The sequence below is a fragment of the Emydura macquarii genome, unplaced genomic scaffold, assembly GCF_026122565.2.
Source record: "Emydura macquarii macquarii isolate MOO-44397 ecotype Brisbane River unplaced genomic scaffold, CSIRO-AGI_Emac_v2 contig_1644, whole genome shotgun sequence".
NCBI lineage: Eukaryota > Metazoa > Chordata > Testudines > Chelidae > Emydura > Emydura macquarii.
The window spans coordinates 2,173,347-2,198,396 of NW_027131781.1; the positions used below are offsets into that span (position 1 = coordinate 2,173,347).

Sequence of the window (25,050 nt, forward strand, 5' to 3'; positions counted from 1 at the left end):
AAGTGGCCAATTTTGACAAACATTAGTCATCTGTGTTTTCGACATCCTGGGCCACTTTGAAATTTGGACTATCATTGAAAATAATCCATATGGAACAAGGGGAAAACTTGCAAAAGCATCTAAGTGGCTTTGAAGTCAAAAAGAGTCCTAAGCTACCTTGACATTTAATTTTTTTACCCCCAATCATACTTCATAATTTAATCATAAAATTAATGATAATTTCCATCAGCAGCCTCAAAGGATTTTCAGAAGCATCCTGATTGCCGGTTTCTGCTATAGGTCAGAGGAAAGTCATGGTGCATAAACTTTTTCTATAGGGTTTTTAATGAAAAATTATTTGAATTTCCACAGAGAACAGAAAATCTGCAAACATTACATTTCTTTTGGTAACAGTTTAATTTAACACGCTTGTGAGTTACAGCCATTTAAAAAACAACAAACTTGGAAACTATTTCTTAGTAAAATCTTAGAGCCCTGATGAATGCAACGAAATGTTGCATGGGACGGCACTGTTGCTGGGAAATAAAACAGGAACGTTCACAATTTCTTTAAATATAAAAAATGTACATCAGATTGTAAAGAAACAACATACAGGTGGTAAAGTGATGGGTTGCATTTTACATACAAATTATACATAGGAATTTCCCTTGTCATCTTGGCGATTGGACTGAAAGTGACTTCACACAGTACAAATCAGTGTGGCACTAAAAAGTTTACTTACTCTGAACTGTACAATTGTATTGCACAACATCATTTAACTGATACTGGGCTCAATCCTACTTCAATTAAAATCAATAGCAAAATCCTACTTTCTTCAAAGCAAGTAGGATTTTATTCATTGTCTCCAATTACTTGATCATTTTTTATATCCCAGAGAGTAACATACAAATGAAGTTTTATCCAAACGTTTTGGACCTTCTTCCAGGGACCATACAATAAGTCCTTCCTTAATAAACTGAGGGATTAACATATAGTCACTATTGGACTCCTGACAAATGAGGACAATGCCTGCCTTGGTAATTATGTACCCTTTCCTTGTACAATATCAGACAGTCTAGTTAAAAGAATCAACTAACTTTAACAAAAGTAAAGCTATATAAGCAGAAAGAAGATTTTTAAATTTGTAGAAACAAAGACAAAACCTTCACCAACCACCAAACTTATACAAAATATTGTAATCACATGCAGAAATCCAGTTGTGCGATTAATAATCCAATTGGTCATGAGTGCCTTCCAGAGGAACAATGTAGAGAAGGTAAAATAGCAGTCGATGCAGTTTTAATACATCATTCATGAATTAGACTAGGATAGTAAACTGGGCTCTTTACAAATATATGCCAGGAACAATGTAATTTTTCCTCCAACATGAATTTGTCTCTTCATTCATGGTTTGAGGTCCTCTCCCCTCTACCTTCCATCAAAACACACTCATATGTACAATAACTTTTACACAGAAAACCAGCAGCAGTATTAAAAGGGTAAGGAATACTCACACGTACTGGAGGATCTGCAAGCTTAATACTCTTGGTGATAATGACTAATGCAGGTTTTTTTCTTCCCTGCTCACGCTAATCTGTCTCAGTTTCTTAAATTATGTGTAGTTAACTTCAATTTGTAAACATTCTTAAGTAAATTACAAAAGTGGGTTACCAACTTTGAGTCCCTCAAGAAAAAAAGGCAAAAGCTACACTGTTTGGAATGATAGATGCTCACTTATATATAATAATAATTAATAATAAAAAGTCACTTGGTCGGAGTTTTGTGCTGGCCTGCCAACACCAATCAGAAGCTGAAAATGCCAAATGATAGCACCAAAAACCTTTCAGAGCGATCTCCCCAAAATGTTTGCTATTCTGTTTTAAGTTTCTCTTTCCTAAAATATTCTCTCGTAGATTGTCTAACATTAGGCGGGACATGAGATATGGAAAATTGGATCTGTTTTCAACTAGGAAACAGTACATTTCTCCATGGTAACTAGCAGGGATTTCAGTGCTGTCTAGTGAGAGCGAGGTTCTGGTTTCAGACCGATCATTTGAGCACCATGTACTGTAGTTTAAAAAAAAAAAAAAAAAAAAAAGTCTTCCCTGTGTTTTTAAAGAGCACCATACAAAATCCCCAGTGGAGGAACTTGTAGCAACCTTCTGCATTGCTATATGAACAGACCATGTGGCAAAACCTACTTTTAAGGAGCTTCTTTGTTCACTGCATAATGTACATTCTCTTGACGCTTCTACAGCTCTGTTTCCCCCCATCTCCATGAATGTTTCTTCTACCCAAGCGGATTCACCTCCTGGAGGCACGTTCGTTCCCGCGGTCCCGAGTACTGTGACCGTGCTGGCGACAGGTGCGGCAGCACTGCACGCTGACAGTCGGAAGGTGGCATCGTCCCAGTACCCGTAGGGTTTGACAGAAACTGAAGGTGAGGCGGTCCCGCTCACAGACGAAGCCTGAAGGAGAGAGAGGGAAGAAACGGAAATAATGTTACCGTTTAATACAAGGTTGGTGCAAAAGTTTCTCTTCAGCTGACAGTGAGGTAAATACAGGAACAAAGAGAAGTGGAGTCCTGGAAAGCAGAATCCTCTTTTCCCCTAAGGCTGAATGTTCGTATTTGTTCTGATCTAATCTAAGTGCCAATGGACACTCGTTCATCGCAGAGAAGGTGATGGCACAGGTCTTATCACAATTAAGTGATGAGGGTTATTGTATTTATTCATTATTTATCAGTCTAGAGGCCATAAACCTTGAGTAAGCAGGATTTGCATAGATGGGGGGGCGGGGCTCTGTGCTGACATCCGAATCCTCCCGCACAGCTGCCTGTCTTTGGGAGCAGGGCCCCAGCATACTTTTTTTCGAGCCCAGTACAAACTTGTAACACAAGCCCCCTCCCATAATGGGGGTTGCAGCCTCAGCCAGGCCCCCCAGGGCCTCCGGGCCCTGGTAAAGTGTACCCTTCCCCCCCCACTCCCGCCCATGGGGGGGGCCCTGTTTGGGAGCTAACAGGCACAGGGTGGGGTTGAGTTTTGCCACGTTTGAGTTTCGCAGCAGGCTCTTCAATCAGACGAGTACTGCTGCGGTTCCCACTGAAGCCACTCGGAGTGGATGTCATTCAGCTCCTTGCGGGGATTAATTACTTAATGCCTGGAAGTGGCTTTGAAGTATTCAAGTGCTCTATAAATGCTAATTATTACCGTTAGTGGGACTGACGGAAGGTCTGTACCAACGTTTTTATCTGCCTGAGTCTCTCTCTTAACTGTTCTCTTATTTTTATGTCCAGATCAGTGAATTATACGATAACGGTCAATAATATCATAAGCATGTGGCCTGGTGCAGCGTTATGGATGCCAGACTAATGCTGCCAAGTGACTTCTGGGTACGCGGGTTCTGTCTCCAGCATGCCCTGTCTGTGTGGCACATTATTTTCACAGGCGAGTGTTGCGTTGTTTTACATTCTCACACGAGCACTGTGAAATAACTGGATGGCTTTTGATCAGACTAACATCAGCTTTCTGGCTATGGTTTAAGATGCTGTCCATTATGGATTACCTCATCACAAGAGCATTCCTTGACAATATAGTCACAAAACCCCCCTCTGAGCTAACTATGATCTTCCTCTAATCCTCTCATCTTCAAGCCCTAATTTAAACGCAGGAGTATTCCCCAGCTCTTGTTTGAGTCATGGGTCAGCTGTTAACAAATGCAAACAATGTCCCTTCTTGCATTTGTATACTAATACTTTGCCTGTCTCAGTGTGAACATTCGATTTATGCTGCACTGGAATCAATCAGCTCAGGGAGCAAGGTAGCCTGTGAATTCATGTCAGCCTCGCCAGATGGATGCTCCTCTCGCTGAACTGAAATACATCAAGCTCTCATGAAACTTCAACTAGCCAGGGGCAAACCTCAAAAGGCTCAGCGCTCTGGTTTGATTCAGTGAATACATAAAGCACTGCACTTCTATAGTGCCTTCACACTGGCAATCACAGAGTACTTTACAGGTTAACAAATGGAGCCTCGCAATAACCCTCTGAGGTGTGTGCATTTTACAGATGAAGAAACCGAGGCAAGGAAGAAACTTTCCTGCAGCTCATACAAAGTACAAAGTGGAAATCAGAAGCAGACAGGTGTTAGTCCCGTTGTTTATTTTTAGCTCTGGAAGGTGCTTAGATATAATGGTGACGAGTCTGGTGTAAGATCCTGAACAGCAGAGAATTAGTCAGAATCAAAACAAGGTTACAATGGGAAGCAAATATGAGCATTAGAAGATGGGTCTTGCGGCTAACGGGGGACTCAGCAGCTCTGTTTTCAATTCCCGGAATTGCCCAGACTGCCTGTGTCTAATTTTCCTGTGCCTAAGTCCCCATCTGACAAGTGGGGAGAGAACTACTCACCTACGACTGTATGTGTGGAGCTCAGATACCGTGGTGATGAACAGCACAGATAAACAAGAGATGAAGAAAAGCACCTTCCCCACACTAGGGACCGAGAGGGCATTCCGATTCGGAGGGAACTGACTTCTGACACTATTCTGATGGTCATTTTGAACACAATCCAGTTGAAATTATTGGTAACCCCTGCCACACTGTACCTCATTTCACGTCCCCAAGCTATTAGCTTTACCACCATCCACTGGCACTGGAAAAGGGTTAAATAATTTTGTTTTGGGTTGTGTGTGGATGATAAAAAAAACAACAACCCAGTTCATTTCCTGCAGGTGTCTTGCAATCAAAACAACAAAACTGAATTCTGCTTCACAGAGAGTCCTAGCTTTGGGAAATATTACTCAGCCTGCGTATTTTTAGACTTCTGCAGGGGGGGAAGAGGACTGGCCAGCTACAATGATGATGCGGAAAGTTACAGATCTCAGCACAGGACGTGGCTGAGTTACTCAGAGATGGATGAAGCTGCCTGAAGAAGCCATTTCCTTAAGCAAACAGTCTGGGAGTCAAAATGCCTGCAGAGAGAGAACAGTGAAGGAGGCATGAAAAGCTGGTGTATTCCGCTAAATGTTTGTCCAGCGAGACGCTTGCTCTCCTAAGGATTGCAAGGCAATATTGAACCCCTGCCCCGTACACTTTGGTCTGTGTGATTGTGGTGGTGGGGAGGGAATGCTTAATGGATGCTTAAAACAACATCTAGCCATTGCAGCTTTAATAAGTGTGGTGCCATCTAATGTCAGCAATGTTATGGAATTCTCTGACTTGCTAATCAGGGTCCAGCGACATCTTAGCAAAGGCCATACATGGACAGGGATCTGAAGGGTCTGCTAGGGAAGGGAGGAAAGGAGCCAAGAAACTAGCCGTGCAATGTGTCCATGGCTGCCAGATGTTTCTCGGGCCTGAAGGGGGATCTAACTCTGTGGCTCCACAACGTGGGTGTAGATACCTAGTCGCTCTGTGGCTTGGAATGGACACAGCCAATCTATTGCTGGACTGGGGTAAGAGAAGTGGGGATTTGTCAGTGACTGACTGAAAGCATTTGGGAGCCCCGATTGCTGCAGCTATTTTCAGGGACCAGAACCAATTCACCACAGAACTGGCAGGGCGTGCCTGTTGCGTTTACAGCATGGGAAGCCCTTCTGTGGTAATATAAGCAAAGGCAAAAATAAAAGCCTGAGTCCATTAACTTTACCCTGTTGCCTGAACATGCAAAACTGAATTTCTGGGGCTTAGTTCTATCAGCATGTGAGATGCAGATCCAAATAGCTGATGTCAAATAAGCCGGCTCCTTTCACCTAACAGCAGCAGTAGCTCTGATTAGTTAAGTGGGTGGCAGCGATCAACAAATAGACATGGTTTGGTAGTTGGTTTAGTTTTTGAGTCTTCCTAATACTACTTAAATGTATGTAAAAACAAGCACATGCCACTGGTAGCCTCCTACATCATACATGGCTACTTTAAACACCATTAAATCACATCACCTCTGTCTAGTTTGACTCCCTCCCATAACCTGTAGGAATGATTAAAGTAAATTGTGACTCTTACTTAAAGAAGGACAAATTAGACCTTCCCAAAGTCTGTCTCAGGTGTGGTACTGGTAATCTGCCAATTCTCTCTGGATTGTCTACTCTTGGGAAACACCTCTTATAAACTCACAGACTTTTAGGTCAGATGGGACCATCATGATCATCTAGTCTGACCTCCTGCACAGTGCAGGCAACAGAACCTCACCCGCCCACTCCTGTAATAGACCCTAATCTCTGACTGAGTTACTGAACTCCTCAAATCATGATTTAAAGAATTCTGGTTACAGAGACTCCACCATTTACACTCATTTAAACCTGTAAGCGACCCCATGCTGCAGAAGAAGGTGAAATCCCTCCAGGGTCTCTGCCGGTCTGACCTGGGGAAAATTCCTTCCCGACCCCAAACATGACGATTATTTAGATGTGGGCAAGACCCACCAGCCAGACACCTGGGAAAGAATTCTCTGTAGTAACTCAGAGCTCTCCCCATCTAGTGTCCCATCACCAGCCGTTAGAGATGTTTGCTGCTACCCATCACAGATTGGCTACATGCCACTGTGGGCAGACTCATCATACCATCCCCTTATCAAGCTCAGTCTTGAAGCCAGTTAGGTATTTTGCCCTGACTGCTCTCCTTGGAAGGCTGTTCCAGAACTTCACTCCTTTGATGGTTAGAAACCTTTGCCTAATTTCAAGCCTAAACTTGTTGATGGCCAGTTTATATCCATTTGTGCCGGTGTCCACATTGACGCTTATCTTAACTCCTCTCCCTCCATGGTGTTTATTTATCGAGAGCAATCATATCTCCCCTCAGCCTTCTTTTGGTTTGGCTAAACAAGCCAAGCTCTTTGAGTCTCCTCTCATAAGGCAGGTTTTCCATTCCTGGGATCATCCTCGTAGCCCTTCTCTGCACCTGTTCCAGTTTGAATTCATCTTTCTTAAACATGGGAAACTAGAATTGCACACAGTATTCCAGAGGAGGTCTCACCAGTGCCTTGTATAACGGTACTAACATGTCCCTGACTCTACTGCAAATACCTCTCCTGATGCATCCTAGGACTGCATCAGCCTTTTTCACGGATGCATCACATTGGTGACTCACAGTCATCCTGTGATAGACCTGGGACTATTGGTCGTTCTTCTCCTCTCTCACTTCCAACTGATACGTCCCCAGCTTAGAGCAAAAATTCTTGTTGTTAGTCCCTAAATGCATGACCTTGCATTTTGCACTATTAAATTTCATCCCATTTCTATTATTCCAGTTTACAAGGTCATCCAGATCTTCCTGAATGATAGTCTGGTCCTCCTCCACATTGGCAACACTCCCAACTTTGTGTCATCCGTAATGTTATTAGTGCACTCCTACTTTTTGTTGCAAGATCAGTAATAAAACTGTTAAATAATATTGGTCCCAAGACTGATCCTTCAAGAACTCCCTCCACCAGTCATCTCCCTCCAGCCTGCAGGATTAAATGTTTGGACAAGTCTGATCGTCTCGGCAGAAGTATGCTTACTAAACACAAGTCTGTTGGTTATTTACACTGTTCTTGATAGCAAATCTAGGCTACTGGGACCGAGTTGGAGGGACACAGTTCACTGACCATCATTTCACGTTGCCTTACCTCAGCGGACAAAAGGTTTTGTTTAGGGAAAGGCCAGTGCGACTTCCCATGAGAGAAAACGTGATGGCCAGTAGTTAATGGAAAGAATGTTGTGAAATGTGGAACACAGACACTGCTGTGCTCATTTCAGACTCCTCGCTCACCAGCCTGTCGCTAACAAAGCCAATCTGTTTTTTAAAATGAATTTCCTATTTCAGTGGAGATATTTCCTCTCTCTCTGGCTGTCCCTCAGCTATTCCTGCTTGGCAATAATTCTTTGTGGCTTGAAAAAACTGTTTACAATAGACTAAGCCCCTAAATGCCAGCCATTATCCATTAATTCATTTTGCTGGCTCACTCGTGAAAAGCTGTTTAAACACCCTCTCTCTAGTGTTCCTCCCCTCAGGGCGTCTGCTGAAAGGGTGCCCCCATGAGCCAAAAGCTGGCTGATTTGCATGGTTCCCATTTCCAGCCCCGTCAGCAGAGCTGTGGAATCCATTCAAACTCCTTGAAAGCTGAGATGTACTAAAATCACGGGCTGCTGGGAGGGAGAATTTGGACGCCGAGGCTGGGGTTTTCAGGAACGCTGTGTCAGTGTGTGTGAACTGGCTCAAGACCTTAATGAGCATCTGCGCCCCTCTTGTTTCTCTATGCAAAGGGCTGGGTTGTGAGTGGCTCTTGCCTGGGTTTATAGGATACCCAGAGCTGTCCACGGCCCTCAACATTGCAATACCCATGCCAGGCAAGCATCATAGCCTTTGTGGTGCTGCCGGGCTGCTTCCAACCTGTCCCCTGGAAGTGGCCTGCATCTCCCTACAGAAACAGCTGTCAGAGTGTGATGGCATTCAGTGCCTGCCGATGAGCCCAGAGATGCTCCATCCCATAAGCTGGCCCCGGAGCCAGGGAGTACCTATTTGGCCTTTACTCGGAATGTCCTCAGTCTGATGGGTATGAAGTGGATCTTTAACATTGCTTTAACTGGCTTGTTCAGCAGATAATTTAAACTCCCGTACGTGCAGCAGAACTGATACTACAGGAGACGTTACAGGACGTTTTCTACTGGCTCAATAGTCAACATGGGTGTTTTTTTTAGTAGCCAACATGTATTCCCAGAGGGAACTACAGGCATTTAAGAAAGTGCAGTAACTTCACTGCGATTGCTGCTTCAATGGCCAGAGAGTCACAGAATTCAAGGCCAGACAGGACATTACGATCAGCTGGTCTGACCTCAGCACAGCACAGGCCAGAGAATTACACCCTGCAAACAGTGCATCAAAGGTTAAATTCCACTGAGCTGCAGAAAAACTTTCCGAAAGACATCCCGCCTGGATTGAAAGACTTCAAGTCATGGAGTCTCCACCATGTTCCTTAGCGAGTTGTTCCAATGGCTAGTTATCCTTACTGTGGGAAACCCAACACCTTATTTCCCTTCTGAATTCATCTCGCTCCAGATCCCAGACATTAGAGCTTGGTTGCCTGTTCTTAAACGTGTCCACATCACTAGGCATTTAATTCTGAAAGCACTGCCTGGGAATGAGGGTGTCACTCCGTCTCCCCTCCGCACGGCACTTACCACTGCACAGTCAAAAAAACCCCAAACTTGGCAAAACCACTAAAAATCAGGGACTGGAGAGAGAGACTGGATTTACGGCTTATTACAACAATCTAGAATCCACTAACAACCCCCTCACCCATCCCTCAGCTGCTTCCCCTCTCCCTTTTCTTCCGTAGGCCTGGAGAGCTGTGTTAATGGGCCACTTCATCTTGAAAGGTCCCTTGAAATACTTACACTAAACAATCGGTTCCACCTTGTATTTAGCAGGGACTCTCTGAAGTAGGGCTTGGCTTCACCTACAGTAATGCAGCGACGCTTTAGTGAAGCCGCCACTATGTCGACGAAAGAACTTCTCCCATTGGCGTAGTTAACTGACCTCCCCGAGAGGCGGTAGCTGTGGTGAGGGGTATTTTTCACACTCCTGAGCAATGTAATTGTACTAATCTAAGTTTGTAATGTAGAGCTGGCCTTAGTTTCTCAGATCTGAAGAGGAGCTCTGTGTAAACTCTGAAAGCTTCTCTCTCTCTCCAACAGAAGTTGGTCCAATAAAAGAGATTACCTCATCCACCTCGTCGCTCTAAAAATGTTGCCACATTTCAGCCTGGAGCAATCCCCGTGAAAGTAAAGGTGCATGATGGAAATGTTAACAGCTCATTGACTGGCAGGGTTATAAAACTGGTTAAAACTGTACATTTGAATGCACAAGCTCATAATCTCAGTCACTTAAGCAGGCAAAACCATTTTACCTCTACTGGGTTCAGTAATAATTTACTCTTCAACAAGAGGCATGACCTCAGGGTAACCTGTACCTGCTGAATCTCAGGTTCCTGTGCAATGTCTCAGCTTTGCCTCTAAAAATCTCAGCACTTGCAGAGCTTCTGCTTCGAAAGTGCCATTGAATGGGAGAGAGAAGGAGCAGAAGATGAGTCCTGTGTAGGCAGGTTGCAAAGATGAAAGTTCTTGAGCTCTCCATGCTGTTTATTAAGCTCTGAAGTTAAATAGATGGAAATGAAAAAAAAAAAATATCCCAAAGAGCTTAAACAGCTTGACTAAAAAATACCCTGTGGTGTAGCTGAGCAGCGCTCTACCTAGCCAGAATTCCTGTAAGGTTTGTATTGCAACCCTGGGTAACTAGCACCAAAGTACCGAGGGGCATACTGACGTTGACATCCATTGGACACTGTGTATTTCAAGGCCAGAAAGAACCATCATGATCATCTCGTCTGACTTCCTGCATAAGACAGGCCAGATAATTTCACCAGCTGATTCCTGTAACAAGCGTGTAACTTCTAATTGTGCTAGGCTAGATCTCTTAGAAAGCCTTCTAGTCTTGCTTAAAAGACTCCAAGTGAAGGAGATCCTATCACATCCCCTGATGAGCTGTTCCGATGATTAATTACCCTCATTGTTAGAGCTTGGATCTTGTTTATAGTGTGAATTTCTCTCGCTTCCAGTCATTGGGTCTCATTATGCCTATGTCTGTTACTAACAAACCCTCGCTGGAGCACAGCAATGTGATAGATCTGAGCATGAAATCACCAGCCCCCTGGAAACACCACCTAGTCCAAGAACATGGCAGTGCATCTTCTCAGCAATGGCTACCATGAGCACATCAAATCTGTTCGCTATTCTCTGCACTGGCTTCCCACAGAATAGAGAATTAAGTTCTAGGTTCTTATCCTCAAGGTTCTCAATGCCTTGGGTCCAGGATAGGCTAAAAAAGCCTAAAACTCCAGGATGAAGATTGTGGTTGTCAACTCTGCTCCTCAAGCAAAATGGACCTTCCTACCATAAGGTGAAAGCTTGTCTATGCAGCAGACTGAGCATCCCCAGGGTCCGGCCTCAGGCTGTGGTACAAACTACCACAGGAACTAAGGACCATTACAAACCTACCCCTTCCACGCCAGCGACCAGGCATGCTTCTTCGTCCTATTGTCCTATTGTCCAACTTGACCAAAATGAAACAGTGCATTGCACACACTTCTCCCCCTGGAGTTAGGATGAGACTAATGCTAGGCATGTTTCTTAGTGCATTACGGGAAGGTGCGCAGAAGCTACAGTGATGGGGCAAGACCAGATCCTATATGGACTAATACATAGAATTGACTGGGCAGTGTGGGGTGAAGCTGGTGCTATTCGTTCTGTACCTGTTCTGAGGGTAAACAAAGGGCTTCAGTCTCCAGTGCTATCAGTCCAGCAGCTTTTCCATGCCCTATGGGGCTGATCCTGCTCCCGTTGAGTCAGTGCTGCAGGGTGAGACCACGAGTTCACACGCTCGCAAAAACAAACCAGTTCCTGTAGCGGCTGAACTGCAGAACCATCCTGAATAACAAGAGTGGAGCTCAGCCTGCACCCACTGAACCTTAGTTAGTATATCCTAGTGTCAACGTTTTCAGAAGTAGGCACCTAAAGTTAGATTCCTAAAAAGTGGCCTGGTTTTCAAAAACGTCTTCCACTGGAGTCAATGGGAACTTCTGGGTGTTTAGCACCTTTAGAAAATCAGGGCACTTCTTTTGCTCTGATTTTGGTGTTTACCTGTGAATTTAGGTGCCTAACTCAGTTCTGAAAATCTCGGCTGGGTTTGTGATCCTTCCTTAAGAGCCCTGGAAAGGAAGATGCTTGTTCTTGTGCTGGGAAAAATGTTTGACCTTCCGCAGTCTCTAGAGAGCGGGGCCATCTGCTTGTGCCCTGATTTCACTTAACCCTTTGTATTTCTTTCTTTAGAAGCCTAACTAGTGATCTGGATGTAAATCCCAAATCCCAAGTTTACTCCAAGCTTTAGTCTAGAGCAATTGCTTAAAAAAAAATGGCTGGCTTGAGCCAGGGCTATGCTGACACGTTAGAAACAGAAAACAAACCTTATTTTGGGTTTGTTTTTTTAAGTTGACCTGAAAGTCACTTTAAAGTCATTTAAACTGCTGCCATTCAGACATAGGAATTACTTTCATGCTGGGGAGGAAAAAAACATCCTGGTCCAGGTTTTGTAAAAACAAGGACAAGTTTAGTTTGGAGCTGAGTTGGCAAAACCAAAGAATTAAGCTTCTGACCTCTGGCCTTTGTGATTTTCGGAGTACCAGTTCTGACTTTGAAAAGTATTATCCCAGTCTACTGCCTCTTATATATTCAAAATAAATCTGCCAGTGTTCTATATTTTCCAAGGAGACTTCCACAGTTTCAATTTGGTTACTCTAAAGAAAATAATTCGAAGAAGAAGAGATGATTAATGATGTTAGAATGCTAACTAGAGAGTGTGGGTCGGATTCGTTACTGAATGGACTTGGGGATATTTTTCCTCTGGGTTGGACCTTGTACAGAAAAAAGTCCTGATCCGGCAATTGTCTCTGGGTGGGCAGAGCCCTAGGCTTCCATGGAGACCTGTTGAGTTCAGAGCTCTGCTCTTGTGTGGAGTCAGCTGCGGGATGGGGGCCTGCTGTCATTGCTCAGCTCCGCTCAAGTGTTTGTGAAATGCTCCAAATGTCACAGCTGTTGTTTTAAGAATACGTTTATGAGAGATACATTTATCAGTATGGAGAAACACATCAGTTTAAGTGTGACGAAGCCTATGTTGGCTCTATATATCTGAGGTCACACTCATTGGCAGAACTCCATTTAAAATTTGACACCAGCCCCCCAGTATATCTTTCTTTAATCCAGCCTTTGATATTGTCTTTAGCTGAATATATACATATTGTTCATTTTGGCAAATGTATATTTCTGTATGAGATTGAGAGAGAGAGAAAACATGCACTTCTCTTTATAGTTTTCTGACCTTTTAAAATAAACTTTGTCCTTGGTCACTATATGAAGAGGGAGAAGACAAAGTAACTTGGAGCATGCACAGCCATGAAAAGAAACGTATAAATTAAGTGATATAAGCTTCATGCAGCTCTCCTTCCTCCTGCATTTAGCTCTTTGGCCTTGTCAGTCTAGAGTCTGATTAGACTGATTAGAAACCGAGTAAATACAGAGTAACAGGGCAGAGGCAGAGTGCACATGGTATGCATGGAACCAGGAAAGGAGCCGAGCCTCTCTCGTGGGCTGCCACTGAAGAAGATGGTTTAACACCTTTGCTATTGATTACTTTCAGTCCATCAGGACTGATAACGCAGGCCCCTCTCCGTCTGTCTGCCTTTCTAAAGGGACTGTCACCATAGCGTTTAGGCCCCATCTCACACATGGACTGTGGCAGGCTGAGATGATGGAGAGTAAATACAGTTCATTTGTATGTGCTACTCACATCAGATCCCTGGAACGGATAGAGAGAAAAATAAAGACACGGCTTCCATTTCTTTTTAGATTCTGGTCTTGTTGCTGAGCCTGTTGCTACTCTCCTTGAGGGGGACTTTTTACATGAGAGACCAAAACTAGTTGACATCTGTCCCTTATGGTGTATAAACAGCACCCTGGAGCCCAGATGTCACTGGAATTTCTATCAGCTAACTGTCCAAAAATACTAAGATCAGGTTTTTTTTCAGTGGCCTGTATACAATAAGTTGTGGGTCTCAGTTCAGTTCCTAGTGGATAATTAATCCAAATGCACCACACATCACCACTACAAGTGACACTATGTGGTACAGTGGTAGCAGTCTGGGCAGAGAAACTAAGACTGCTAGGTCTGGAGACAGAAGTACTCTCTCATCCCTAGATGTGGGCAAGTCACAGTGGGAGACTGCGCAGAGAAGTGGGGGAAACTTTCATTCCTGTTGATTTATTCAGTCATTCATCAGCACTCTACCTTTAAAAAAGCTGATTGCTGTAGATTATCTTGCAATGACGTTCACATTTTTGCAGGGTCAGGAATTGCTGCAATGGTATTATATTCATCACTTTTCTTATTTTGGTGCGTGTCCTCATGCAAGCCTCCATTGGCCAGACTTATAAATTGGAAAGCCAATTCATCTAAGCCATAAAGAGACACTTCTGACTTCCCTCATGCTTTCTACAAGCATCTTGGGCTGCATGCTGCATACAAGAGTCCAAAACATGACACATTCATAGGCGCTGCAGTGCAGTGAATATCCTGTACTAGGATTCCAATTTTTTTGCCTCTTTAAGACGTGCACGATTTCTTGCAAGGGAAGTGCACACGATACAAAAAGGGGTGGTTTGCAGCTAACTGTAGAGATCTGAGCACTTCTTACAAGGAACTGTAATATATGAATTGTTTTGGGAGAAGCGAAGCAAAGACTTTTAGAAAGACCAGATCATCTTCTGTGTGTGAGAGAGGTTTAACAGACAGACAGTTAGCAGAATCTCCTGAAGACTTTGTGGATTAAATGTATTTCTGATAATAACCAAGAGAGTTTCATCCATGGAAACATGGGCCAAGATTTCCAATACTGGGTGTCTAAAGTTAGATTTCTTAGAAACCCAAAGTAGTGGGCTGATTTTCACAAGAGCTGAACATTCATCTCAACTTGTTGATGCTCAGCACTTTTGAAAATCAGGCCAATTATGCTAAATATGGAATTAGAAGCCTCACTTTAGTGATTTATTTCTGAAAATCTTGGCCATGATGATGTTCTACAACTCAATACAACTACACAGGAGATCTGGCTCTTGTTAGTCCATGCTGCATTATTGCTTCATGCAACTTACCATGTAACATTTTTGTTTGATTTTGTCACATAGGTGTTAGACAGCTTTATCTTTTCCTTTCTGGAGATGATTTTGAAGGAGAAATGATAGCTGTAAAATTGCGGACAGCTCAGAGCTGTGAAAAGCTAATCCATCAAATGGTTAAAGAGAAGCATATTCTAGAGGTGCCATTGTAAATAGAGATCAGTAGGTCTGCTTTTAAATTGGGTTACACATTAAAAGGAACAGCACCTTTAAACCTTGGCAGTTTCTCCACTCACAGTGTTTTCTCCCTTTGGCTTCCAAATAACAGAGTGATGGGCGGGGAGGATGTCACACATTAGACTCCAGAGAGAATAGTGTTTTCATTCTGAATGCAAGTGCTCTGTTCCCATCTAGACCAAGTGATGACATCACCAGGTCAGAGGTGACGGCAGTCCCATTCTCCAGCTAGCGCTGAACTAGGCGCAGTCCAATTATACAGCCTACATCTAACGCTTTCTGTGTGTCTGACTTAGAGAATTATAGACAAAGAGAAAATAAATGCCTGTGCCTTTTGAGAGGTTGAGGGATTATCCATTTTTCAGAGTCTGCGGATCTAACGACAGAGAGAAATTCTCCTTTCCCAAGAGCTGAGGCCGAGCCAGAACTGAAGGACTTTTCTTAAACTCATGAAAAATGAATGCCCTTTCTTTCACTTCATTCTCTATGAACAATAGGGGGAGAAAGAGCCAACTATGTCTAAACGAGTCACTTAACACGACCCTGTGACTTGCTATCCAAAATAGGAAACCAATTTGAAAGCATGTATTAAAGGAGTCTCAAAACTCTTGCAAGTTGAATTAACTCCAAAATGAGCAAATAATCATATTCTTATTGCAGCAAATAAATCTTCATAGGCAATCATTCTGCATCAGTGACATTTTTTATAATACAAAGGTAAAAGGGATAGTGCTATTTAGGCATTCGTTATTGGTGGCATGTACTGATGATCTGTCTGTTTTGACATCAGCAGGAGTTGCACACACAGCTGGACTGCAGGGAGCAGGATTGTTTTAGAGGAGGGGGAAGTGTTAATTAAAATTGGCTGAGTTCACTGCAGTCTAAATCTTGGGCAAAGAATGATTTCTTAAAATCAGGGGATAGGAGGAGACATGCTTGACGGAACACGCCGCTGTCTCCTAGTTAAATGAAATGTTCAGTGATGGTGAGATTTATTCTATGATCACATTATTGGCCAATCTTCTGGTTCTTTACTTTAGCTTTTGAAGACTATTTTAATAGATAATTACCCAGCAGATGTAGATCTGAACACAGATTTGATAAGTGTTACTTTGGGGGTGCAGTACATATTTTTATTCTTTGCTACTGTCTTGAACTCAGGCCCCTTCACCGCAAAAGCCCCTCTATTGTTTCCCCACTTTTTCAGAATCAAGAAAGAATTAAAACTCTGTGTACCAGAAAAATCGATATTATTCCTTTCCTCTGCTGAACCAGTGTCCCGTGGAGGTGTCTGGCCTTCCAGTGGGTATCTGGGGAAGAAGCTACTCCCCATTGCACAGATCCAGGAATGTATATACTTTGTTAGACCAGATGGGAAATCTGGGGAGAGGATTAACCAGGAGCTGTGACTTCAGCTCTTCTCTTCTCTCCCAAAAACGCCACAAAATGGAGCAAGAAAAAATGACTTTGGTGTGTTTTGGAATGTTTTCAAAATAGTGAAGTAAGGGTTAATATTTTGTTGCTCAGATTAGGCCTCACTTCCTCACTGAAAGACCTTCTTATCACAGGGTTTCAAGAGAGGCTCCTTTACAGAGCTCTTTAAATAGCCGGCAAAGGAGCACTATCACTGTAACAACCGAGATTCCTTTTAGGATGGAACTCCGGAACACTAAAGCTCCTTATTCATTCATACCGCATAAGATCAACAGAGAGATGCTTTCAGCCTTCTAACGGGTTGCACTGGGCAGTACTGCCCACTGGGATTTAGTTTTTAAAATGTTATCTGCACAGAGATTGTTGGGGGGGAGGGAATCTACTGGCCAAGTTGGTCAAAAAGCCTGGTCATTTAAATAAAAACTACACAAGATTCACCTTGTGATATGAAAAATCTACTGTTCTCATTAGGAAATGAAATACCTCTTTGCAGTTGAATCTGAATGATCATTATTAGATTTATTCCCCCCCCGCCCACCAAATAAAAAAAAGCTTCCCAAAAAGTTTACATCTTGATTGGGACCCGGCTGTGCTACTTGAGGTCTGGGTTGGCAATTTCCTGGGAAAAGCTAGCGTCAGACAGAAGGCTGTTAAATACCAGTTTAAGCCCGGTTTAAACCAGGAAACTGGGAAAAATAATTGCATTAGTGTCTAGCAAGTTCAGTAAGCACAAAACACATATGTTGAAAAGCCATACAGCCATTCAAAACTGAGGGACAGGCTTGGTCCATCTGCTACATCAAAGTTCGTGTTCTGCTACAGAATTCTGCATGGCCAAACGGACCTGGACTGGTATCTGCAACTCTGTATGTTTCTGATTGCTTAATGCTTCCAGCCCACCACGCCACATTCTTGGTGTTTTCAGATGATTGACTGTCTTTGACTTTTGTTTATATAATATTGAAAACTGAAATATTAGTCATGACGTGTAACTTCCTTGAGAAAAAAACCAAACCAAAAAGTATACAGCCATTCTGATGTTCAGTATAATAATTACAACTATTAGTATTATGCCCACTGCAGTTTTACTTTTTATTTGTACAACCCTAAAGTAATCTCTGAATCTACTGCCTTATATAACCACAATTCAAATATGTAACTAAAACTAAGTAATGTGGTGTGTACTAACCAAACAGTTTTTAAAAGAGAAAATGCCTTAAACTGGGACTAACTAGTTTTTCCCGGGGCAGCAAAAACCATGATTTTACCTGGTAAAAACCACCTCTGGTAAATACCATGCCAACCCTGCTTGCTGTAGAAATATAGAGGAAGACAAAGTTGCTGTTTTGAGGATGTGCTGTAGTTAAAAGGGGGTGTGTATATTTTAAACAAAAAATGTAGAAGCATTTAGTATCCATGAAAGATGCTGGCTTGATAGCTATATTGAGCGAAGTCGTCTTCTCATCTACAGGTGTTCTCCTATACCCTTGCATCAATACACCTCACCGCTGCAGGAATGAGCAGCATTCCTAGTTCAGCTACCATGCTCATCATGTTACTGAGTACATTTATAAATAGTTCTGAAGTGTCCACCAGGTAGTGCTCCTAAAGTAAACCAATGACGACAAATCATTTGGGAATCCCAATTCCTGACTGCATATTATCGGTATTTAGCAAGAAATAAAGGAAACTCAGTGGCACGTTTATTGCTATTTCCCCTTGCATGGAATAGGACACAGACTTCCATGCACAAATGATACTGAAAATTAGAACGTGCTGCACTGACTTCTCAAGGGCCTTTCTCAAAGGACAAATTTAGCTTTGTAGAAAAGTCCTTCATTATTTCACTGCCCCACCCAAACCCTACATTCATTGCCTTAACTGCTAACAAGTAGCAAGTGCAACAAGGCATTGCCGACTGTAACTAGCCTGCGGTAGAGGAAGGAACTAAAAACAGAATTCTAACACTGCCTCCGTTGTGATTCCACTAGCCCCCTTTTTAGAGTAATAAGAAAAGTTTCAGTAGCGTATACACTCTGTTACACACGTGAGTAGAAGATAGACCCAAATCAACCAACACCCCCTGCCCCACAATCCAAACACACACACACATTCAGAGCTGGATCCTAACGCCTCCAGACTATAGGCAGGTCTAGATCTAAAGGCCACCAAACCAGAGTAGTAAATTGCACACCTGTTGTGCATTCGCTTTGCACAGGGGTACATGGCTACAAGGGTGCAGGGCAGTGGGAAATCAAGCCCTTTAAAACTCTGGGGTTCAGCTCCCCATCTGTAAAATGGGGCTAACGATACTTGCTTTCACACACTTTTTGTCTGGCTTGTCTATTGACACTGTAAATTTTCAGGGCGGGGACTATCTCCATGTGTTTGTCCAGCCCCTAGCACAATGGGGGTGGGGCCTTTTGGGACTACTGCAGTGTAACTTCATACCAGTAACCTCTGGCTGTTTTAAAGGCACGTCAGACACACCAGACACACTACAGGAAATGAAAATCGGGGGGGGGGGAGGGGGTGGAATTAAACAAAAATGGTGTGAAAATAACAATGCTGCACCAAACTCTCCATTTCCCGTGCGTTACCCACTGCACTGTAACGGAGGGCAGAATTGCCCCACTGCACTCACAAGCAGTATAGATTGGTACCAGCAAGGGTCTCCACTGATTCTACAACTCAAAGAGATTATCAGAGACAGGAAATGCAACTGGGAGAGCCATACAAACCTCTGAGCTTCAGGAAGGGTCGGTGAGTGCAGCACAATCAGGGGGAAGGGCATTTGAAAGACTATCATCAAACATCTGTCACTGCAGGTCAGGGGTGTCCCCATTGTAAGCACAAGTTTCCCTTGAAAGAGTTTTCCAGGCCAAGGCTTTAGGGTTAGAGGTGGACTAAAACTAAACTGTGAAGGTTGGATTTGAACTCCTTGATCTCAATCTGCCCCCATGTTTTTCAGAGGAGGGATGTTCCAAAGCCAGAAGGTGTCTATTTCCATTTTCAAACTACCCTGGCTAACAGTTGGTTTCATGAGATGTATTATGTAGAAAGCACTTAAAATGTGCCAGGCACTTTACAGACAAAACCAAAGATAAGTTTCCTGTCCCGCTTTCTGCCATTTGGGACTGAAATCCTGCTCTCAGGTTGGAGCCAGAATGCCAGCTCTGGTTCACCCTTAAACACCAGTCAGCTCTGAGCATGCTTCCTCAGCTCATGTCTAATTCTGAAAGCAGTTCTCAGGGCTCAGTACCTTCTAAAGAAAACCTTTCGTTTCTTTTGGGCACAGGATTTCAGGAATTGGCATGGCTGGCCATCCCCCTCAGCTCTAAGTGAGCTGATAGCACAGGTCTTCAACACCCCTGAATTAAACTAACTCCAGGAAGTGAAATTTGCTAGGAAAAAGGCAAGTGGCGGTGCTGGGGAGAATCAGGGAAAGGAACCCAGAAGTTGATGACAACCTATAGCGAATGAAGTGTTTGGTTTCAATGATAGAATAGTTGACAAGGTTTTTTAATGATACTCTCTCTGTCTACACTGCTCGTTAACCAACATGTTTATACTCCTGAACAGGGTAATAATGCTGAGAGATCCCAGCTGCTTAACTTAACCCTTGGGCAACAGCTGATCTTTTCCTCCTGAGGCTATTTGTTAATACTTTGTGCACCAGATCCTAATTAGCCTTCTGGCTCCAAAGGAGACGTGGTTTCACTAATAGGTCCCCTGAGCAGAAACTCCACCCCAGAGTTACATATAATATGTAGCTACACTTCGAAACTTGCATTTTAAAAACATGTTCTTAGCCAAGGAGTGCTGGCTAACCTGGGGAAATGTGCATCTCTCCAAGGTAAGACTGACTTTAATTAAATCCTGGGAGATGGGGGGAACTGTTCTGTTAGAAAGCAGCACTGCCTAGTGATTTTGTGTCTTTTCGTGTCGTATGAAAGACTTTTGATCATCTCTGCTGTGTGTCCCGTGCAATGCGTTCGCTTCTTTTTAGGCCTGAGCTTTACGTTTCAGAGCTTTTGGGATCTGTGTAGAAATAACATAATTCCCCCAAAGAGAAAATGTTAGTTTAAAACACATTAAGGGCACTGAAAAGGCAGCCCAACCCACGCAAACCCTTAAAGCAAGGAAGTGCCTAGGTGGGGGAATCCGTCTTTAACACGCCCTAGCCTCACACAGCACGTGCCCTCACTCCACCCCTCTATCACGAAGTCTCACACACTTTCAGCAGGTGTGGTGACACTGCCGCCCTCCCAGCAAATTCTCAGCATTGCGCTATACTGCAGTCCTTAACTCTGACCGCAGCACACCAACACGTCTGTCAGTCTGGTGTCCGGGCACTGCCAGACTAAAGGGTATGTTCTTTTTCGATGGGAATACAGGAGGGTGGAGTTATGGGGCTATAGACAGCCAGATGCAATCCCTAGAGCAGCTCTGAGGCTGCCCCCAGTTGTGGCATGAGCCAAAACGGCCCCAGGCCAGCTCAGGGTAGAGGTGGGAATGACCCAGACATGATACAAAGCCACCTCTGCACTCACCTCCCCGTTGGGTCTGGTGTGAACTGGGCCCCTCCTTTTTCGCAGTGCCAAAGGGCAGGGGCAGATTTCCATCTGACCAAGTTGCTGAGAGCAAACAGGACAGAAGCCCGCTTTTATCAGAAAAGTCGGGCGCAGAGGAACGTGCCGGAGGGCGGTGAGCAGCGGTGCCAGCCCTGCGCAGGAAGGGGGCGGGCAGGCAGAGCTTTGGCAAGCAGCGACGCCAGCCCCGCACAGGGGGAGGGATCGGGCCAGTGGCTCGGGCCAGCCTGATGCAGGCGTGGAGTGGGGAGGAGGGTGGTGAGGGTGACTCAGGCTAGCCCCACGTGGTGCCCCTTTTCCCTTTGGGAAAGATGGTCACCCTGCCTATGCCGCCTCACCAGCATGACTCGTCTCTGCCTCGGGACATGCCCCCGTCACTATGCAGAGTCAGTCCTCGGCGGCTCTGTGGGGCCGCCAGCAACGTGGCCGGTTGGTACCAGTTTCGATAGTGGTTTCAGTGATCTGGACACCAGCCTGTTCTGAATTGCACCAGCACGTCCACCTTCCCTCATCTAAGTCCCCAGACAGACTCGTGTGTCTGACTCGCCCGAACACCCCCGGGGGTTGCAGCCCATCATGGCCCTTTGTTCTCAGCTTTGAAAACTGAACCTTTCACTCAAATCTGCGCCCCTTCCGGCAGCCCCCCTCGTGGGGGTCTGGAACGCTTTACTGAAACCGGGTGTGCCCTGGTTCGGAACCTGTCCGCACAGCTGCAGTTTGGAGAGGCACTTTACATCCAGCTGCAGACTGGGGTGAGGAGATTTTAAAAAAGCAAGCCCATAAAACACTTAACTGAATGTAAACCCAAGTGTTCTGGATCAGTTTAAAACGCCAGCGTGTCCCGACTTCTCAGCGGCAAAACCCCTGAGTGTCCCCATCTGTAAAATGCTGGTCTCGGGCACAAATTGTGCCGTCTGGTGTCACCGCACAGCTCTGAGTGACACTGAAGGAGAGTGATTGAGGGTGGCAGGGCGGCCAGCGCTCCCGGAGAAATCACAGCTGGGTGGGGAGGGGAGCTGAGAAGTCAGAAGTGACCATGACATCTCTGCTCAGCAGTCTGGACTGACCAAGCCTGGGCCCTGGTCCAGTGCCCAGGGAAGTCAGTGGGACTCTGCACAAGCCCAGAGGTCTGGGCTAGCACACCGTTCGCAGGATCAGGGCCACAGCACTGCACCATGGACATTTAGTTGATATTGATCAGAAAGCCGTGGCCAGAACAGATGCTCACTGGTAGGAGTGAATGGGTTAATTCACAACCTCATCACTATGTGTGCTATATTCTTACTGCTCTAAGAAATCATAATAAAGGGTCATTTTATCCTTGACAGATGAGGGCTGAACAAAAGGAATCTCATAGACAGTGACTACGCAGCTCCTGGCATTCTCTGCGGCATGAGGACCATGCTCCTCTGTTTACCCACTGACATTTTGCTTTAATATAAAGTAGCTGCTGCCTTTGTGTTTCAATCAACTTTGTCTCCTAGATAAAAGGCCTCCTGTTACTTGGGTCTCCAGTTACTGCACTGGGATCTGTTCCTTAGTTTGCTTCCACGGCTGTTATAAAACTAGATGCACTGCAGAACTCTCTTCCAGTTTAGTGCTCAGAGGAATTCTTATCTGATGGCGGAGTGGCTGAGATAACACTCTGTATTGCTCCTGGGCGCCAAAGGGTAGGGCACAGAAACAAGCTTTCCTGAGACATTTGCTGGCTCTCTGATCTCTCTGGCAGCCTTGTCTATAGTCCAGCAAATCTGCTCCTGCTCTTATCTTCCAGGAATTGGTGTCAGGGAGAATGACATCCAGATAATGTTCTGAAGGGCAACAGGAATTTGTGGGTTTTTCAGATGAAGGCAATGCTCAGAGCTGAATGTAAGTTCCCATCAAGCTAAGCAATTGGAGAAGATGAACATCTCTGCACTCCCATAGACATAGGATTTTGGGGGGTAAGGAGTGGGGGCCGGGAGATGGATTTTCTGATTGGAAACTGAAAAGGCTTCCAGCATTTGCAAATCGAAATTTTCCATTTACCCATGGACAGCTGCATTGCAATGTTTTTTACACCGCCCTCTCCAAAAATTTAGCTCAATCTAAGGGTGAAAGGCTGTTGCAGTTCCAAGCATTCCTAAAGCGGACACTCCTCGTCACAGGAGATTACACTGAAACCGGGGTGTGTTTTGCCCAACAGTAACGCAGCTATAAGTGGACGATGGACTGAGCCACATAGTTCCAGAACTAGACTTTGACTTGGACGTTTGGGTAAATGACTCATGAATAGCCTCCCATGTGTCTCTATTGGTTTGTCTATTGCCTCTTTGGAAGAGAAGCTACACAATGTGCACAGCACACAATACTGATCATCCATAAATGAGTGGCAATCTCAGGATCTGGTATCCGTGATGGGTAAACCTCCGAAAGTTTTAGTGACTTAGTGTGACTTGGAGAAGGAACTGAAAATTCAGATACTTATTGGGCACTTTAGAGGTTCGTTCTCCTGCCTTCACTTCTCACAGTTCTCTAGCTGGCTCTGGTTGTGAGGTTGGTTTGCACTGGCATGGAGTGGTACACACTGAACCAGCAATTGCTGAGGGTGGCATCAGTTCCCACAGAACTTGAGCTTTCATTTAAAAATAAATTAAGCTTCTAGTCCTTATGGTCATGATGAAAACTTTCCGAGTGTGATTTGGTGCAGAGCTGTTAGACCAATATAGTGCTTTAAGGACTACATTTTTATCTCTAGAAGATACCCTGTGCCCACCATCGTAATATGTAGTCTTCAAACATCACAGGGGGCTGGGGGCAGAAACAAAGGGTATTCTTGTGAAGTCAATGGATTGAAACTCAAAAGATCTTGGTTCAGCTCCTAGCTCTGCCACAGACTTTGGACCAGTCACTTAATTTCTCTGTATCTCAGGTCCCCATCTGTAAAATGGGGTAATACATCTTTACTGCCTTAGAGGGGTGCTGTGAGTATTCCCTCATGAAAGTCTGTGTGGTTCTCCGATACGTCAGTTCTGTGGGCCATGTAAGGACACAGATAGATACTATCATTTTTGCCCGCAACTGGATGGGGATGTAAAATTAGAGGCTGGCTTAAAAATAACTTCTGTACAATCATTAATTAATTTATACCATGGAGACCAAATAGGATTCTGGCTTTAATTAGTTCTGACTGTCTTTAATTAGAGTAGAGCTGACTGAAAGTGAGATGTTCGTTTGCTTTTGATCTGCTTGACGCCTCTTTTAAAAAATTAAAATGATTATATTTTTAACTTTTAAACTCTGCTGAATTTATTTGCATAGTCACTTAAAGAGGAATAAATAATTTTGCTGGTCTCATGCTTATTTTACAGAAATGTTCTTTATGTTCTTCTAACACAAACCCAAATATTGCAGCTTTTATGAATCCTGTTCCATAAAGGCTCCTTAAAGACAAAAAAAAAAAAAGAGAATATACGTTTATATTTATGCCTTTTTCTGGGAGCTTTTGCCTGTGGAGTTACACACCTCTCACTTCCTGCCATGCAAAGGTTTTGTTACTCATAGTTCGGCAGGAAATGTTTGTATTTCCCATTGATGTTTCCTGCCCTGGGCTATATTGAACATTCATGCCATTTTTAATCAAGAACTTCAGGGTTTGTTTGATTAAAATAGACATTTGTGTGTTGAACATGTACCCAACTTGGTGTTTATATGGCCTGCATCCTAGTCGTTTCTGGGTAAGTCTAGGATATACATTTTCTCTTTGTTTGTTCAGTTAACAAACACATTTCCTTACTACCATTACTAATTGCATTTCATTGAGCCTTCCATAGATGTTAAAGAACTACAAGCTTGATACAGATAGGGATCACCTATCACTAAAACAGAGCCACCTGTGAGGTGGGAGAACGTGACAGCTATTCTAGCCCTGCCAGTGACATTACAGGACAGTTATGGGACAGGAAGTAGAGAATAATTATTTATGTGGTTGCGTTTAATTGAAGCAACACGGGAGTTTCAGAAAGCAGAATGGAGTTCTCATCCCTTCAGAAACTGGACAGAAAATCTCTGCTTTTGGAATGGAGATAATTAATGACAAGAAGTCGTCAGGGCCATTGGTTTATGTTTC

General features: G+C 44.0%; 1 protein-coding gene across 5 annotated transcripts in view; it reads right to left on the reverse strand.

Annotated features, from left to right (window-relative positions):
* Nucleotides 1-321: 321 nt before the first annotated feature.
* ADAMTS7 (ADAM metallopeptidase with thrombospondin type 1 motif 7) overlaps nt 322-25,050 on the reverse strand; it is a 127,268-nt gene continuing 102,539 nt past the window's right edge. For 4 of the 5 annotated variants that reach the window (XM_067555460.1, XM_067555458.1, XM_067555457.1 and 1 more), the window contains one exon: nt 322-2,447. In XM_067555460.1, coding sequence (XP_067411561.1) covers nt 2,284-2,447 — 164 coding nt within the window. In that variant the 3' untranslated portion in view covers nt 322-2,283. Of the gene's footprint in view, nt 2,448-24,164; nt 24,365-25,050 lie in introns of those variants that run through there. The other variant, XM_067555459.1, reaches the window with a different exon arrangement.